The 15,878-nt window shown below is 37.9% G+C and overlaps 1 protein-coding gene across 3 annotated transcripts in view; it reads left to right on the top strand.

The window, feature by feature from the left end:
- The window catches only part of LOC120530410 (brain acid soluble protein 1 homolog), a 158,712-nt gene extending 149,009 nt beyond the window's left edge, over positions 1-9,703 (top strand). For all 3 annotated transcript variants that reach the window (XM_039754894.1, XM_039754896.1, XM_039754895.1), the window contains exon 2: positions 8,529-9,703. In XM_039754894.1, coding sequence (XP_039610828.1) covers positions 8,540-9,262 — 723 coding nt within the window. In that variant the 5' untranslated portion in view covers positions 8,529-8,539 and the 3' untranslated portion in view covers positions 9,263-9,703. The remainder of the gene's footprint in view (positions 1-8,528) is intronic.
- Positions 9,704-15,878: the final 6,175 nt, after the last annotated feature.

Raw genomic sequence — 15,878 nt, forward strand, 5'->3', positions numbered from 1 at the left:
TTTTATTTTCTACATTTTATTCTAAAAGAGACACAATCTACTGCCTATTTCAACTGTGATCCGTTTCTGTTTTGATCCCAGCCCTCCTCACCCATATACTGTAGTCCAAGATCAGACTCCCAATTTGAAATGCTGCTCTTAAGTTACTGGACCCGTCATCGTGAGTCTTCTGTTTTATGCAAAGGTTAACCCTTTCTCAAACAAATCACTGTCAATAAATGAAACGGTTGCCTGAAATTGTAATTTATTATAGCACCCTGTACACCTTTAAGTGTAGATGTGATTTTGCAAAGTTAAGAGGACCATGAATTGATACGCTGTGTTGTGTATCCACCTTAATACACAGACAAGTGTCAGTGTGTGTATTTGTGTTTCCATCAGGTTGCTATGTCTCTGTTATATGCCTTTTGGTATAGGGTTTCTAAAACCAGTACAAATATTTGCAAAGCGCCATCTGCTGCAATACATTTTATTACTACATGCATTACAAAATGCATTCCAATAGACAGAGCACTTTAAATGTTAACACAGAATACGTCCAACAGAGAGTGTGGACAGAAATCTGCTCATCCACCTTAATAAAAGGACAAGTGTATGTGTTTGGCTGAGCATCTGTGTGTCCTCCGGGTTGCTAGGGTTAGGAAGTAAAAATGTTAAGGGGCAAAAAAAATTAAAAAATTAAATTAATAACAAATAATGGTCTAAAACTAAGAAAATATGTCTCATCAGCCTATTCTGTTTTCTAATGTTATATGCTGGCAAAAGCAGCATGGTGGTCATTTTCTTGCACCTGCTTGGACGACGTGTATGAAGTTTATAGCTTTAATGCTAATGACTGATAACTTTGTGTTGTGGGAAAAGGATTAGTGAATATATTAATAAATTGGCATGCAAATCAGGAAACCAAAGCCCCGACATGACTAGAATAGAGACACCAAGCCAGGCCAATGTGGTAGCAACAACTGCTGCATTTTCCCAGCAAAACACTTCAACTCTAAGAGTGGTCAGTTTGAGGTGTGACACATAAAGATGAAGAGGAAAAGGCCATTATTAGGGAAATTAGTTGAGTTTGTATTATATCAGACCAAATGGACAAACCGTGTATCAAATAAAAAACATGAGGTCTACCTTGGTTACCTAAATTAAACCTGTCTTAGATGGGTAGGATGACCATTTAGAATATAAAGCTATTATCCTGCATAATTCATGTATAGATAGCACTTTTCAATGGGTATTCTCCTCCCGTTATCATTTGTTATCCACTTCCTCTCAGGCTTAGAGATTATTAGTACAACATGGCCTAAAGAGGGTGAATTCAGACCTCAAGGACCATACGTGCACATTTTTTCTCGTGTGTTCATTATCAATAGTCCCAAAGTAAATTTAACATATTGGTGAAGGTGAACGGCCTGGTCACTTAGAAGCTGGCCTATAAATAGCGAAGACGCTAACTCAAACTTTTAGAAGCATCTAAAGCCACACTGAAATGGTGTCACTATAGAGAGGTCCTACATGAAACAAATTATGTTTGTGTCATTATTGCATGTTTTATATCTGTATATTCAAATGTCAAAAATATTCGTAAAAGTGGGATTTACTCTACCAGTTATTGTTCTGATAAGTTATTAAACGTTCATGGAACAATGGTATATTCAGTGTGGCCCTTAAACACAAAAACAGCCTTTGATGAAGGTCAGTATATCTCCATCTTCAATTTTCTAAGTTACTGCACAACTCAAACTATAGCGTTTTAAAAGATGTTTATTAAACCGGAGTTACAGTATATTAAAGGCAGCACGGTGGTGTAGTGAAAAGCTGCTTCACAGTTCCAGTATCATAGGTTCAGATACCTTATCTAGTCATTGTCTATATAGAGACTGCACATTCTCCTCGTGTCTGATCTGTTTTTTTCACTGAATACTCGCAAGTTTTCTTGCCACATCCCCAAAGTTATGTTGCGTTGATACTTCAGAGTGGGCTGCCTGTCCAAGGCTCTTTCCTGCCTTGTCCCGATGGCTACCATGATAGACTTCACGCCCCATGACCTTGAATTTGATTAAGCAGGCTTGAGAAAATTATGAGTTAAGTATTGTACATACTATTTGTATGGCACTGTGTGAAATTTAGATATAAGATTTGGGAACAAAATAATCTGTGATGGGCATAATAGTGCAGTGGTTAGTATAGCTACCTCACAGTTTCAGATGGGTGGGCTGGAATTTCGCCTAGTTGCTGTTGGTATTCGACTTTGTACATTCTCGCTTTGTCTATTTTTTTTTTTCTGGATACTTTATTTTCCTCCCACTTCTAAAACATGAGCTGTTTAGGTTAATTTGTCAGCTCTGAACTGGCCAAACATACATTATATAATTGTGAGTGTGGCCAGTGATGGGCTAACTTCTTGTACATGGCTGGCCTCCACCTCACACACACACTTTCATACTGGGTTGGGTAAAAACATTAACAAATCACTCTTCTTATGTGATAGCTCTCACATTTGTAGCAAAATGAAAGTAAGATGTCTATCTGAGGAGGAGCTCTGTTACAATTAAGACATCTCCTCTGCAAGCTTAGATAGATAGATAGATAGATAGATACTTTATTAATCCCAAGGGGAAATTCACATACTCCAGCAGCAGCATACTGATAAAAAAAGAAAAAAAAAAACAATATTAAATTAAAGAGTGATAAAAATGCAGGTATAACAGACTTCATATATATAAATATAATATAAATATATACTATAATATAAATATCATATAATATAACTTTGTATAATGTTAATGTTTACCCCCCGGGGCGGAATTGAAGAGTCGCGTAGTGTGGGGGAGGAACGATTTCCTCAGTCTTTCAGTGGCGCAGGACGGTGACAGCAGTCTGTCGCTGAAGCTGCTCCTCTGTCTGGAGATGATACTGTTTAGGGGATGCAGTGGATTCTCCATGATTGACAGGAGCCTGCTCAGCGCCCGTCGTTCTGCCACGGATGTCAAACTGTCCAGCTCCGTACCTACAATAGAGCCTGCCTTCCTCACCAGTTTGTCCAGGCATAAGACGTCCCTCTTCTTTATGCTGCCTACCCAGCACATCATCACAAAGAGGGTGTTCGCCACAACCGTCTGATAGAACATCTACAGCATCTTATTGAAGTTTATTTGGGTAATCTGATTTGAAGATGCGCATGTTAAGTCTATGAATCTGAGTTTGCTTTTAAGAGAGTGTGAGTTTGTGTATGACAAGACAAGACTTGGTTCTTGTGTTGTGCTCAGCTACCTAGAAGTCTGTAACAGATTTAAGTGTGATCAGAAACTAGATAAATGATTAAGAGAACGTCTGTTATGAAAGTGTGCAGTCATTGTGGTTTTACCAAGGATGAATTTGGTGCCCCTGCATTTAGGGTCAAACCACAGATGAAGAATATTGAATTATGCTTGTATCCTGTTATGTGCTACCAGACAGGCATACATGAATGGCCTAGAAGTGTGTTGTCCTCAACAAAAATGAAATCTTGATTTTTTAATCTGCTAAATGCAATACAAATAGGGATGAACTATATATTCAGGTACTTATGGTCAGGCATAATGAAATACTGTTTGGGTTTTTAACATTGTAACGTCTCCAGTAACAGTATACAGTTTTCTGATAAATGGAATCCTTTTATTCTTTCTTTTCATAGGCCTAAAAATTTTCAGACCATACTGATCAACTGCAAGACATATTTGCTTAGAAATGCTTTAAGCGTATATACTGTGGTTTGAACAGCATGGGCAAGGCACTTTAAACAAAGAAAGTAAGATTGCACGACCAATGCGTGTTTCCTTTCAGTATTATAAAATAAAGATCAGTTAAAATATTCACATTTTCTCTCTTGCTGTCTGTCTTATATTCATAATTCTCCATTTGTTAGCTTAGTAGAGTATGCTGATTCAGGTCTATCACTTAGAAGGTGAAAAAAGCTGCTCTGAATGGGAGCAATGCAATAAAGGCATACAAAGTCTGCATCAATGCCCATCTTTTGATTGCCAGATATGCCTATATGGTAGATAGTTAACAGCAATGTGGAAGTTCGCTTTCATGGATTACTTTTGAGTTGCCTCAAAGCAGTGGTAGTGAAAGTATAGTCGACATGAACTGAGTACAAGATTAAGAACGTATGAATCGATGTACTTTGTAATCTGATTTAAGGCCTGCTCGGTCACTGTCTGAGTGTATTTTGAATGTTTTTAATGAGCCAGAAATTTATGGGAAATAACAAGAGTGATATTGGGTGTTCTGAAATTCAGTCTACTTCTTGCAATTTTCAGCATGTAATTATGATTGTTGAAGACTAGGAGGGTGAGTGGAATCCATGTGGCCCACATAATTGCAATTGTGACTTTCGCTGTTAATACAAACTGTGGACCCTTCCAGTTTTGTTTTGTCTAAATATAAAATTACTGGTCTAAATTCCAGTAACTGTTTTTCGGACGATGAATAAACTAGTTAGCTTCCAGAATATGTAAAATTCATGTAGTCTGACATGGGCAACTAGCTATATTTCTTTTTGTTTGTGAGACAACGGCCAAACTTTAAAACCCAAAACATGCACCATTCATCAAAATGGCTTAAAGTAAGAGAAATTAAGTATGCAAAACATGTTGAAATGCAAAGAGAGGAATTTACAAACCTAATGAAACAACACAGGAACGCAAAGCATTATACAAAGTTTTATTGAAATTGTAAATGTGGAAAAGGCCAAATGCTGGCAATTATAAATGAAAGGTGAAAGATGATTCAGTAGAAGATCAGACCTCTTAGACTAACTCAAACAGTTCTAGCAGTTTATTGCTATATACAGTCTTCTACAAAGTCCTCTGACCTGCCTGAGGTGGACATAAAGAATAATCCATAAAAAAAACTATGCAATCAATAATCTGCTGGAGAAAAATAAGGTAATGTTGTACTGTAGTATCTCACTCCAAAACCTGAATTCTTCCAACGTCACTCTCAATCAGTCTGGTGGGATGATGCTCTCTTGATTCATGACTGAAGACAGTTTTCCAGTAAACAGCAAACAGGGTGAAGCCTCCCGAGTTCACTGGTAGTGCGAATGTAAACCCCAAAATGCACCAAGCCAAGAAATTCTTTACAAATACGGGTCCTGTCCGCACAACTGCACTTTCATTTAAAAACACAGACATTAGTCTTTGTTTCATCCACACTACCTCAGTGTTTTCAACGCCTGGAAGCAGAGTCTTTGGAAAATGTTCCCTAGAGCCACATATGTCTCAAAATGAAGCATCAGCATTATGATGTGCTCAGTAGAACATCTCGTTCCCTGATTGGTCACCTTTTAGATCGTTGATGTTAGGTAGAATGCCCCCATGGCCGGGCGGTCTCGTGACCTTAGAACCCCTGCAGATCTTGTTTTTCTTTTCTCCAGCCCTCTGGAGTTTTTTCTGTCTTCCCAGTAATCAGACCTTAGTTTATTTTTTGTTATTTTGTATTTCCTAATCTTATTTTTATATTTCTGTTTTTTATAAACTTTTCTTTCTTCATCTTATAAAGCACTTTGAGCTACATTATTTGTATGAAAATGTGCTATATAAATAAATGTTATTGTTTTATAAAAAAAAAAACATATTTCAACATAACAGACACAGAACATTTGCTTTCAGTTCCACTTATTGTGGTGTTTTCTTATATGTATCTAAACTGTGTTTTGTACAGTTTGAATTTTGCATAAGACAAATAATATACCAGTCTCTACAGTTTAGGCGAATGTCTGCGTCATATGCATTTTCGGTAATTTTACTGTGGATGGTGATAGTTTTGTAAACAATATGTAAACAATAGCATGGACAGAGATCATTTTTGTTTAAAAACACAGTTTTTAAATGAAAATGTAGAGTGGACATAGCCTTAGACTGTAATTTGAGGTTGCATGAATTTAATTAATTTTGAATTTGGGCATTTACTATTATTTGGTGTTCATATCACGAGAGGTTTTTGTTTTTCTCTTCTCCTCTGTGAACTGGCCATATCTCAGTTATAATGTTGGTGGGAGTTTATATTATTATGAGTTTGATGGAATTTTTATTTGTATATATGTAGGTATTTTATGGTTTAATTACTCATTTTTAGTTCATTATACACGTAAGTACATGTAAACAGACTGAAGTGAATTGATGTGTATGTTACCCTGTTGCTTGTAGTGGACTGACACCCTGTCCAAGATCGGTGCCTTGTGTTTAATATTGTAAAAAAGACTCTGACATTGCATACTTAATTTAACCAGAAATTATATTAATATGTTACCCTTGTAGTTTGTAGTGGAGGCTGAGAAAATGTTTAATATTATGTTTTTGTGGCGAGTTTACATATTAAAGATTCAAACTCACCAGAACCCTGCAATGACCGGCTCTGGATGACAACAAACAATGTGAAAACTGTCCATGGAAAAAAGAAAAAAAATTCTCACATAACTTGTGTCGCATAATCTACATGTCCGTCATCCATTCATATTGTAAATATTTGGACCTTTTGTGAAAATATTAACAGTTCTTGAAAATTCTGCATTGAAAGTCAACAGGAAAGAATTGTTTCAGTTGAAGATCCTGCTCTCTCCGTCACTCAATGGTCAAGAATCCTGTCTTCAAAAATGCATACATTTTGCATGTTTTGACAATATGAATGGATAACTGACATGTGGATTATGCGCCATGAATTATTATTTTTCCATGGACAATTTGTATATCATTGGCTGTTGTCCAGAACTGGTCACCACAGGGTTCCAATTGAGTTCAAATCTTCAATATGCAATTTATTCAAGAAAACATGCGATTAAAAACTTTTACATGTGACCACTACAAAGAACGTGGGGTAAGTAACATATAAAATTAAATTATACAGTGATCCCTCGCTATATCGCTCTTCAACTTTCACGGCTTCACTCCATCGCGGATTTTAAATGTAAGCATATCTAAATATATATCACAGATTTTTCGCTGGTTCGTGGATTTCTGCGGACATTGGGTCTTTTAATTTATGGTACATGCTTCCTCAGTTTGTTTGCCCAGTTGATTTCATACAAGAGACGCTATTGGCGGATGGCTTAGAAGCTACCCAATCAGAACATGTATTACGTATTAACTAAAACTCCTCAATGATATACGATATGCTTCCCGCGTGGTGCTTGATTGTTTGCTTTTCTCTGTCTCTCTCACCCTCTCTGACATTCTCTGCCTGACGGAGGGGGTGTGAGCAGAGGGGCTGTTTGCACAGAGGCTGTTTGCCTAGAGGATACGGACGCTCCTCTAAAAAATGCTGCTTTATCACGGTGCTTCGGCATACTTAAAAGCCCAAAAGCACGTATTGATTATTTGATTGTTTGCTTTTCTCTCGCTCTCTCTCTCTCTCTGACATTCTCTGCTCCTGACACGCATTTCTTTGAAGAGAAGATATATTTGCATTCTTTTAATTGTGAGACAGAACTGTCATCTCTGTCTTGTCATGGAGCACAGTTTAAACTTTTGACTAAAGGGTGTTATTTAATGTCTAGAGGGCTCTAATAATGTTAACAGTGTGGGAGAGTTTATAAGGGCTTAAAATATATAAAAATAACCATACAAACATATGGTTTCTACTTCGCAGATTTTCATCTATCGCGGGGGGTTACTGGAACGCAACCCCCACGATCGAGGAGGGATTACTGTATATATACAGTACAGGCCAAAGGTTTGGACACACCTACTCATTCAATGTGTTTTCTTTATTTTCATGACCATTTATATTGGTAGATTCTCACTGAAGGCATCAAAACTATGAATGAACACATGAAAAAAAAGGTGAAATAACTGAAAACATGTTTTATATTCTAGTTTCTTCAAAATAGCCACCCTTTGCTCTGATTACTGGTAAATGGTTTTATTTCTGGTGACTACCTGTCGAAGCTCATCGAAAGAATGCCAAGAGTGTGCAAAGCAGTAATCAGAGCAAAGGGTGGCTATTTTGAAGAAACTAGAATATAAAACATGTTTTCAGTTATTTCACCTTTTTTTGTTAAGTACATAACTCCACATGTGTTCATTCATAGTTTTGATGCCTTCAGTGAGAATCTACCAATGTAAATGGTGATGAAAATAAAGAAAACACACTGAATGAGGAGGTGTGTCCAAACCTTTGGCCTGTAATGTATATGTGGGTGGAGTATTCCTTTAAGTAAATGGGTGTAGAAAATGGATGAACTGATATTGGCCTACAGTACATTTATACATTTTGGTTTTAACCATCTTCTCATTGTAAAGTCATCTGATATGAATTGCCTAACCAATATATATTGCATCAAATTATTTGAGTAAAAACAAAAATTATTTAAATTTACTAAAAGTAATTTTTTTGTATCTTTTTAGAAAATATGTGAAATGCAATTGTTTCAAAAATTATACACTATCCCTTATTGCTGTTGGCAGGAGCCTAGATCTGTAAATGAATGAAGGCGTGTGTTTATCACTCTATGACCATGTCTGCTTTTCTGTTTTGATTTCTTTTAGACACTAGAAAAATGGGAGGCAAGCTGAGCAAGAAGAAGAAGGGGTATAGTGTGAACGACGAGAAGTCTAAAGACAAGGACAAGAAGGCTGAAGGGGCAGCAGCAGAGGAAGGAGAGGCACAGAAGGACAACAAGGAGGAGACCCCGGCAGCAGCCGCAGATGCCAGTGAAGGAAAGGACGAAAAGACTGAGAACGATTCTCAGCCTGTTGCCAACCAGAATGCTACCAAGGAGGAAAGCAAAGAGGCAGACGTTAAGGAGGAACCTTCCAAACCTGAGGCCGACAAGACGGCTGCAAATGCCGAGGCTCCCAGAAGTACAGAGCCTCCTGCAGCTAAGCAAGAAGAGCAGGCTAAAGCCCCTGCGGCCGCACCTCCTGCGAACGAAGACCGTGCAGCTTCAGAGCCAAGCGCCGAGGTGAAGGCCCAAGCTCCTGCACCACCTGTGACAGAAAGCAAAGCCGATGACAAGAGCACCAGCAAGGATGAGGCCCAGGCCAAGAAGCCTGAGGCCCCAGCTGCTCCAGTATCCCAGGAGGTTAAAAGCGAGGCAGCCCCAGCTCAAGAGCCTAAGCCAACGGACACAGCTCCTGCTGCTGCCTCTGCCCCCACTCCCAAGGAGGCCCCCGCCAATGAAGTAGCACCTAGTTCTACCCCTGCAGCTATTGAGAGCGTGGCTCCAGCACAAGAGGCCCCCATTGCCAACCAAGATCAAACCGTAGCAATTCAAGATTAAAAGACAGCCTCTTTTAAAAAAAATAAAAATAAAAACAAATATACAAACAACCCCACCTGCATTTTTTTTCTTCTGCTGTACTAACAAACTTGATCAAAAATTAATTTTAACCCTTCTGTGTACACGTCCAACGGGAAATCCCTTCAGCACTCCGCCAGGAAAATTCCTTCAGTACTTACAAGAAGTCATTGGAGTTTGATTTTTATTTTTGATTTTTATTTTTTCCTTCCACATTTATTTCTGGACTCTCATGCTGCAGATGTCTGAAAATGAAAACAGAAGGGGTAGAATCTACTAACAAATCGTATATATATGCACTCTGCCAGTCCCACCTCACCCCTTATGGGTGCTATATTTTCTTCGACTCTGCCGGTTGGGTCAGTGCTAAGGCAATCAGTTCTTGTGGGTTTATTTTGTGTTGTGTTACTAAAAAAAAAAAAATTAATTATTTTGCCTGTTTGCAATAGGCATTAACAGTCACGTTCCAAGATAAAGTAACAAAATGAAAGTCCACCTATTCAGTGCCAATCTGATAGCAAGTATTTTCTCTTTATTCCTCTCTGTCACTGTGTTTTTCTTTCCTCTTTTAGTTTTGGGTCTTTTAGTTACTTGGGACTGACATATCTATCATATTTAGTCCTTCTATTTAGATTATCTCTCTCCCTCTTTCTCTCTGCCTCTGACTATTTCTTTTCCTATCTTTCTCTTCCTTCTCTTTCTTTCTTGACAAGTTAATGCATGTCTGTGGTTGGGTGCACCTGTAGTTCTGTCTTCGGTCAAGTGGAAATGGAAAATAAAAGTCTGCATTCATTGCAATTCCAGTCTCTCTTCCATTCTGTGTCACTGACACCTTCACACCACTCATTGATTCAAATAATAATAAAAAAGAGAATTGTAATATGGATGCATTAAAATTCTATGTAATTGTATAAATGGTGCAACAGTAATAAAAATGTAAGTAATGAAAAAATGTGGAAGTATGGATTTCATTTCATCACTTTGATTCTAATGTCCTGCTATGAATCCCACAAAATGACCAGTGGACAAAAGGAGCACTTAATACTACAGTCAAGATGGGTCCATAAGGTATGAAGCAGAACAATCACACGTTCGCAGCAGTTGACGTGCTACTGTAGATCTCATTGCTAGAAGGAATACAGCAGAGTGTTCATAAGAAATACGTCTGAATATGTAGAAATCATGACTGTTATTATTTTGTCTGGCACCTCCTGACGTGCTTATACAACGCATTGCCGCACCACCACATGACAAACCAACTCAGGATTCCAGATTAGGACCCGAGTGCAGCCATGCAACGGGTGACTCCACAGCACCTCACTAGTTCAGAAGGAATGGAACCAGTGTGAGGTGTTTTATGATGGCTGGAGTGCCACCAACCTCCAAGTTTTTCCCTGCAGGCTGGATGGCCTACATGCAGGGTTGGATGCAGGTTAACATCATACCCAGGACGGTATGAGACGATACGAGAAAACCATCACATATTGTCTAGATATGCCAGGTATCAAGGGCCTTATTTTTGTCCCTTTTTAGGCCATAGCTTGTGCAGGAAATTACACCATTGAAGAGTTAACCAATGGGTGTCTTCAGCAAAAATGCTAACTTGTGCTTGCCACATCAGCCAGCTCCGAGGTTTCACTCCCTATTGGGATGCGAGGGGTCAACGTGACTCCTTTTCACAAAATTTCAGAAAAATGGTGACCAGTAATATAGGCATTTCAAGCATCGTTTTATGCTATTACGAGATTGCGGATCATGAATAGGATCCTTTCTGGTTCTTGCCTGGTGGTCCTAGTCATCTAAGAGCCACTGCCAGGAGGTTAGAATGGCAGATTTCCATCATAAGCACATGGGTTATCATTTTAGGCTGTCTCAAGGTCAGTGATTATGAATACTGGATATGTTGTTATTTTTGTGTTTGGTTGCTCACTAGGCCTCAATGGATCTCTAGAGGGTGAAAAAAAAATACAAAATCTATTACAATCAAGAATATTAGGACTTTAAACATTTAAACTGAAGCACACATTTTAATGTTTCTGATCTTTGAGGCAACAATTTTTGTTTATTGTGTACTTCTACCTTATGAAATTAATCGTTACATTTCTTATGAACACCCCAACTTATGCTAATTCTGACTTTTTTAGAGTTGTTCAGTTGTCATTTTCTAAACCGCTTTGTCCTGAACAGGGTCATGGGGGGTGTGCCAGTGCAAATCCCAACTAGCATGGGGCGCAAGGCAGGAACAAACCCTGGACAGTGTGCCAGTCCGTCGCAGGACGAACACACACACACATTAAGGCCAATTTAGCATCACCAATCCCTTAAACATGCATGTCTCTGGACTGTGGGAGGAAACTGGAGCACCCAGAAGAAACCCACAAAGACGCGGGGAGAACATGCAAACTCCACGCAGGCAGGACCCGGGACATGAACCATTACCACTGCATCACTGTGCTGCCCTTGTTCAGCTGTATTTAATTTTTGACATTTTTGTTAGCCAGGTGAAAACATCTATTTCAAAAAAGACAAACGTACTAGGGTGTGTGTTGTACCACCATTATGGATGTAAGTGAGAAGTCGAGCAAAATGACACCTTTTATTGGCTAACTAGAATACAATATGCAAGCTTTCAAGGCAACTCAGGACCCGTGTTCAGGCAAGAAGAGAAAAGCTTGCATATTGTAATAGTTTTACTTATCCAAAAAAGACATTAAATTAGGGAATTAAGAAAGTGTTTACTTTAACATGCAAATCAACAACATTTCTTTGTAAACTACACTGATTGTCCGCTTTGACAGCAAGCGTATAAATCATTTATTGTACACTTTGGAGCAGCCCATACATCTGTTTGAAAAGTGTGGTTTCCTTTAAACAATCCACACAAAATTTAAATTTTGAACCTGGGTTTCCTTTATAATCATTAGAAAATTGAAATTAATTAGATAATCCAGGGTGGTGCAGTGGGTAGCGCTGCTGCCTTGCAGTTAGGAGACCCGGGTTCACTTCCTGGGTCCTCTCTGCGTGGAGTTTGCATGTTCTCCCCGTGGGTTTCCTCCGGGTACTCCAGTTTTCTCCCAAACACATGCAGGTTAGGTGCATTGGCGACTCTAAATTGTGGGTGTTTGTGCCCTGTGGCGTTTGTTTCCTGCCTTGCACCCTGTGTTGGCTGGGATTGGCTCCAGCAGACCCCATGACCCTGTAGTTAGGATATAGCGGGTTTGATAATGGATGGATGGGTAGATAATTCAGGATATTCAATTTAAACCAAAAGTCTTATAACAATCTAGTGAAGAAAAAAGTTTTTTCGAACAGCTTTTCCAGTTATCACTATCACTTCAATAACTGAATTCTAAAAATTTTGAAGTAGCCATTTGCAACATTATGGGAAACAGATTTTGTAGTCACTCCAGTTTTTTAATTATTTTTGAGACAGTAGATCAGTTAGCTGATTTATCATCACATACCACCGTAGCAATAGATTTATAATTTCCTTAAAACCTGAGGATTTTTCCTCGTTCAGTTTAGCTTGGTAGTAACTCTATAATTTTTTTCCTTTATTTACAAGATTGACATCATAACAAAGTTATGTAGTGACCTTGATGCACATAATGGTATGAATGGAGCGTCCTTCCTCCAAAGCAAAATATGTACGGCCTGCAAAATTCAGCCAGGAAGCAGGCCAGGATTGAACTGCCTAGACGAGGTTAACTTAGTTTAGCCAGGCCTCAAATATTAACTGTTTGCATCAGTTGGAGAAGGCACAAAAATGGCCAGTTAACAAAACAATAAATATCACAAAACTAAAGTGAAAGACCTGTAGGGAGGAAGATCACTGTAAACATCTGGCTTGATAAAAAATGCAACAAAGAATCTTTATAAAATGAAAAAAAATGGTAGGTAAAACACAACAGCTTAAAACAGCTAAACGAGGCACAAAGAAGATGCGAAAGAAGACAATCCACAGCAGGGGTGTCGAACTCCGGTCCTGGAGGGCCGCAGTGGCTGCAGGTTTTCACTCTAACAATCTTCTTTAGTTTTTGCTGCTAATTCACTTCTTTTGCCTTAGTTTTAATTAACGTGACTCAGCCCCCTTCATTGTCTCTTTTTTCTTAGTTAGTAGCCAAACAATAATGAGACACAAAACAAGGCACCACATGACCAGCTCACCTATGCCCATCACACAATATCTGAAATTAAAGAGAGGTGATGGTCTCGGTAAGGTTGATCTCTTAGGTCACCAAAACATCTTGACGGTGGTCTTAGAAAAAAACAGAAAAATTAGCAGTTTTGGAAATGTCTGCTGCGGCAGAATGAGAGCAGCAACAAGCCATGGAATTAAATAACAGCAAGAATCAGCATCTCATTAAGAGACTGGTTGGAGTTTGAAATCCTAGTTTAGCTGGCCATTTATTGGTTGGTTCCAAGGTTATTATAGTTTTGCCTTTTTATGTTAGTTTTTATTTCTATATTTTTTCTGACCTTACTTGGAAATTCAGTTTAGTTTTAGTTTTCCTTCATCATGTATTTTTAGTTTTAGTTTAGTTTTTATTTCACAAAGACATTTCTATTTTATTTTTATATATATTAGTTTCAGTTTTAGTTTTAGTAATTATGGCATGGAGCGCCTACGGAGTTAGATTTATGTCACAATCAGACAAACTGTACACTTAACAGATTTGGATATGAGTTTAATGTTAGTGGAAGCTTACTGTACTGCCTGGTTTATTATCTGGTTTTATTTTTGTCTGATAAAATCAAGCATAATCAAAACTAGACACTGAATATGAACAATTTTAGACACTTTTATAATTTTTAAAATATTTTCTCATGAAAATCACATGGGCTTAGGAAGAACAGGGCTCTTAGACTTGAATCAGTGTGCAGACCCCACCTAGCTGTATTGAGGGAAACAAAGAACAATAAGCATGTAGTGTCAAGGTTAAGTGTGGTGAGTCTTGAATAGCCCACCATAAGAACAGTAAACCCATAATGAGCAGGGCAAGAGCAGGTAATAAGAGTATGGACAGGCACAAAACAACAGAGACAGCGTCTGAGATTAGGAACAATATATACATTATCTAAACCTGTTTATCCAGAGGGATTTCAGAAAACCTGGAGCCTACCGCAGCAGGTTTGGATGCAAGGCAGGAAAAATCCCTGGTATGCAATATATATGATAAGGCTGATGTTAAAAACAAAAAGAATATGATATTTCAACTATCTATTTTGGGAGAGAGAGAAAAACATTGAAAAAGGGAGACAAATATTTTAAAATATTCTGGTAATGGATTACTTTCACAATATTAGGATTTTGAGTTGTGAATATGAACTAAAAAGATAAATTAATAAATATGGAATAAATACAAAACCCACTAGTAGTTTTTCATTACTTGTCAGACTCTACCTTTGTTTGTATCGCTTCGTTTTAAACAATGTTTTTAAAGCAAAAGTGATTGGTCAGTAACAATATGCTGATCTTGTATGATGACCTAGTCAGTCTCGATCGCGCTGTTTTATTTTAAAATCCAGGAGTGGTCTCCCTCGATTTTCTTGTATACTCAGATATGGGGATGGATATTTGAGGAGTAAACTGCAAGACAATGATTATATTTTAATATTATGTACATTACCATCAACAACAAATCAAATTAATAATATATTGAACAATTATTAAAAAGTAAAGTTGAATAAATCGGACTCTGCAGCTGTATAAATAAAAAAATTGAGTATGTGTTCAGATAAAGTACCACTTCTGGGTGATGGATTTGGCCCAAAAGTTAATACAGATCTACAATTGTGGTGTAACAACCACATGCCGAATTTCATCCATCTATCTAGTTACGTTTTGAGATAACGTGTTTACACACGCACAGAGACGCACACGCAATTCCAAAAACAGTATTGTTGGACACTGTTAGTCTATAACGTCAAGATTCATCAAAATATCAAGGTCGAATTTTTCATGATTACTATACTTTCTGTATACTTGTATATGAGAAAGTAAAACGATTTCTCCTGTGCTAAGTGGCAGGGAATTGCTGTCAACAAATAGCAGACACCTGAGAAATAAACTGAAACGTTACTCACTTGTGATTTTTCTATGGTAAACGTTTTATTGACCAGCACATTCTGATTTCAGCCATTTGAATTACATCTTGATACACAAAAAGCACAAAGAAAGGCGGCACGCAAATCGCTTTCTATTTCACATGCTTTATGCACCCGCACTCAGCTTGCTCTGTCACCGCAAATGCTGTGTGAACTGCCGCCCTCCTTCACCAGCTGCCGTTCACTGGATGAATATATGCGGGCGGCTCGTGGTGGATGACTTTCTGTTTTAGAGTTTAAACTTACAAGGGTTAAAGACTAACGGCAAGAATATTCATTCAAAAACGAAAACTACAAATATTTTAGTAAATTATTATTTTATTTCAGTTAGTTTTTCCAGCTACTTTAATAGTTTCGTTTAGTTTTAGTTTTTCATTTCGGTTTTGTTAATTATTTTATTTCAGTTTACGAAAATGTTTTTTTTAATAATAGTTTCAGTTTTGATTTTAGTTTTCGTTAACTATAATAACCTTGGTTGGTTCACATCTCA

This window comes from Polypterus senegalus, chromosome 5 (genome assembly GCF_016835505.1).
Source record: "Polypterus senegalus isolate Bchr_013 chromosome 5, ASM1683550v1, whole genome shotgun sequence".
Taxonomy (NCBI): Eukaryota; Metazoa; Chordata; class Cladistia; order Polypteriformes; family Polypteridae; genus Polypterus; species Polypterus senegalus.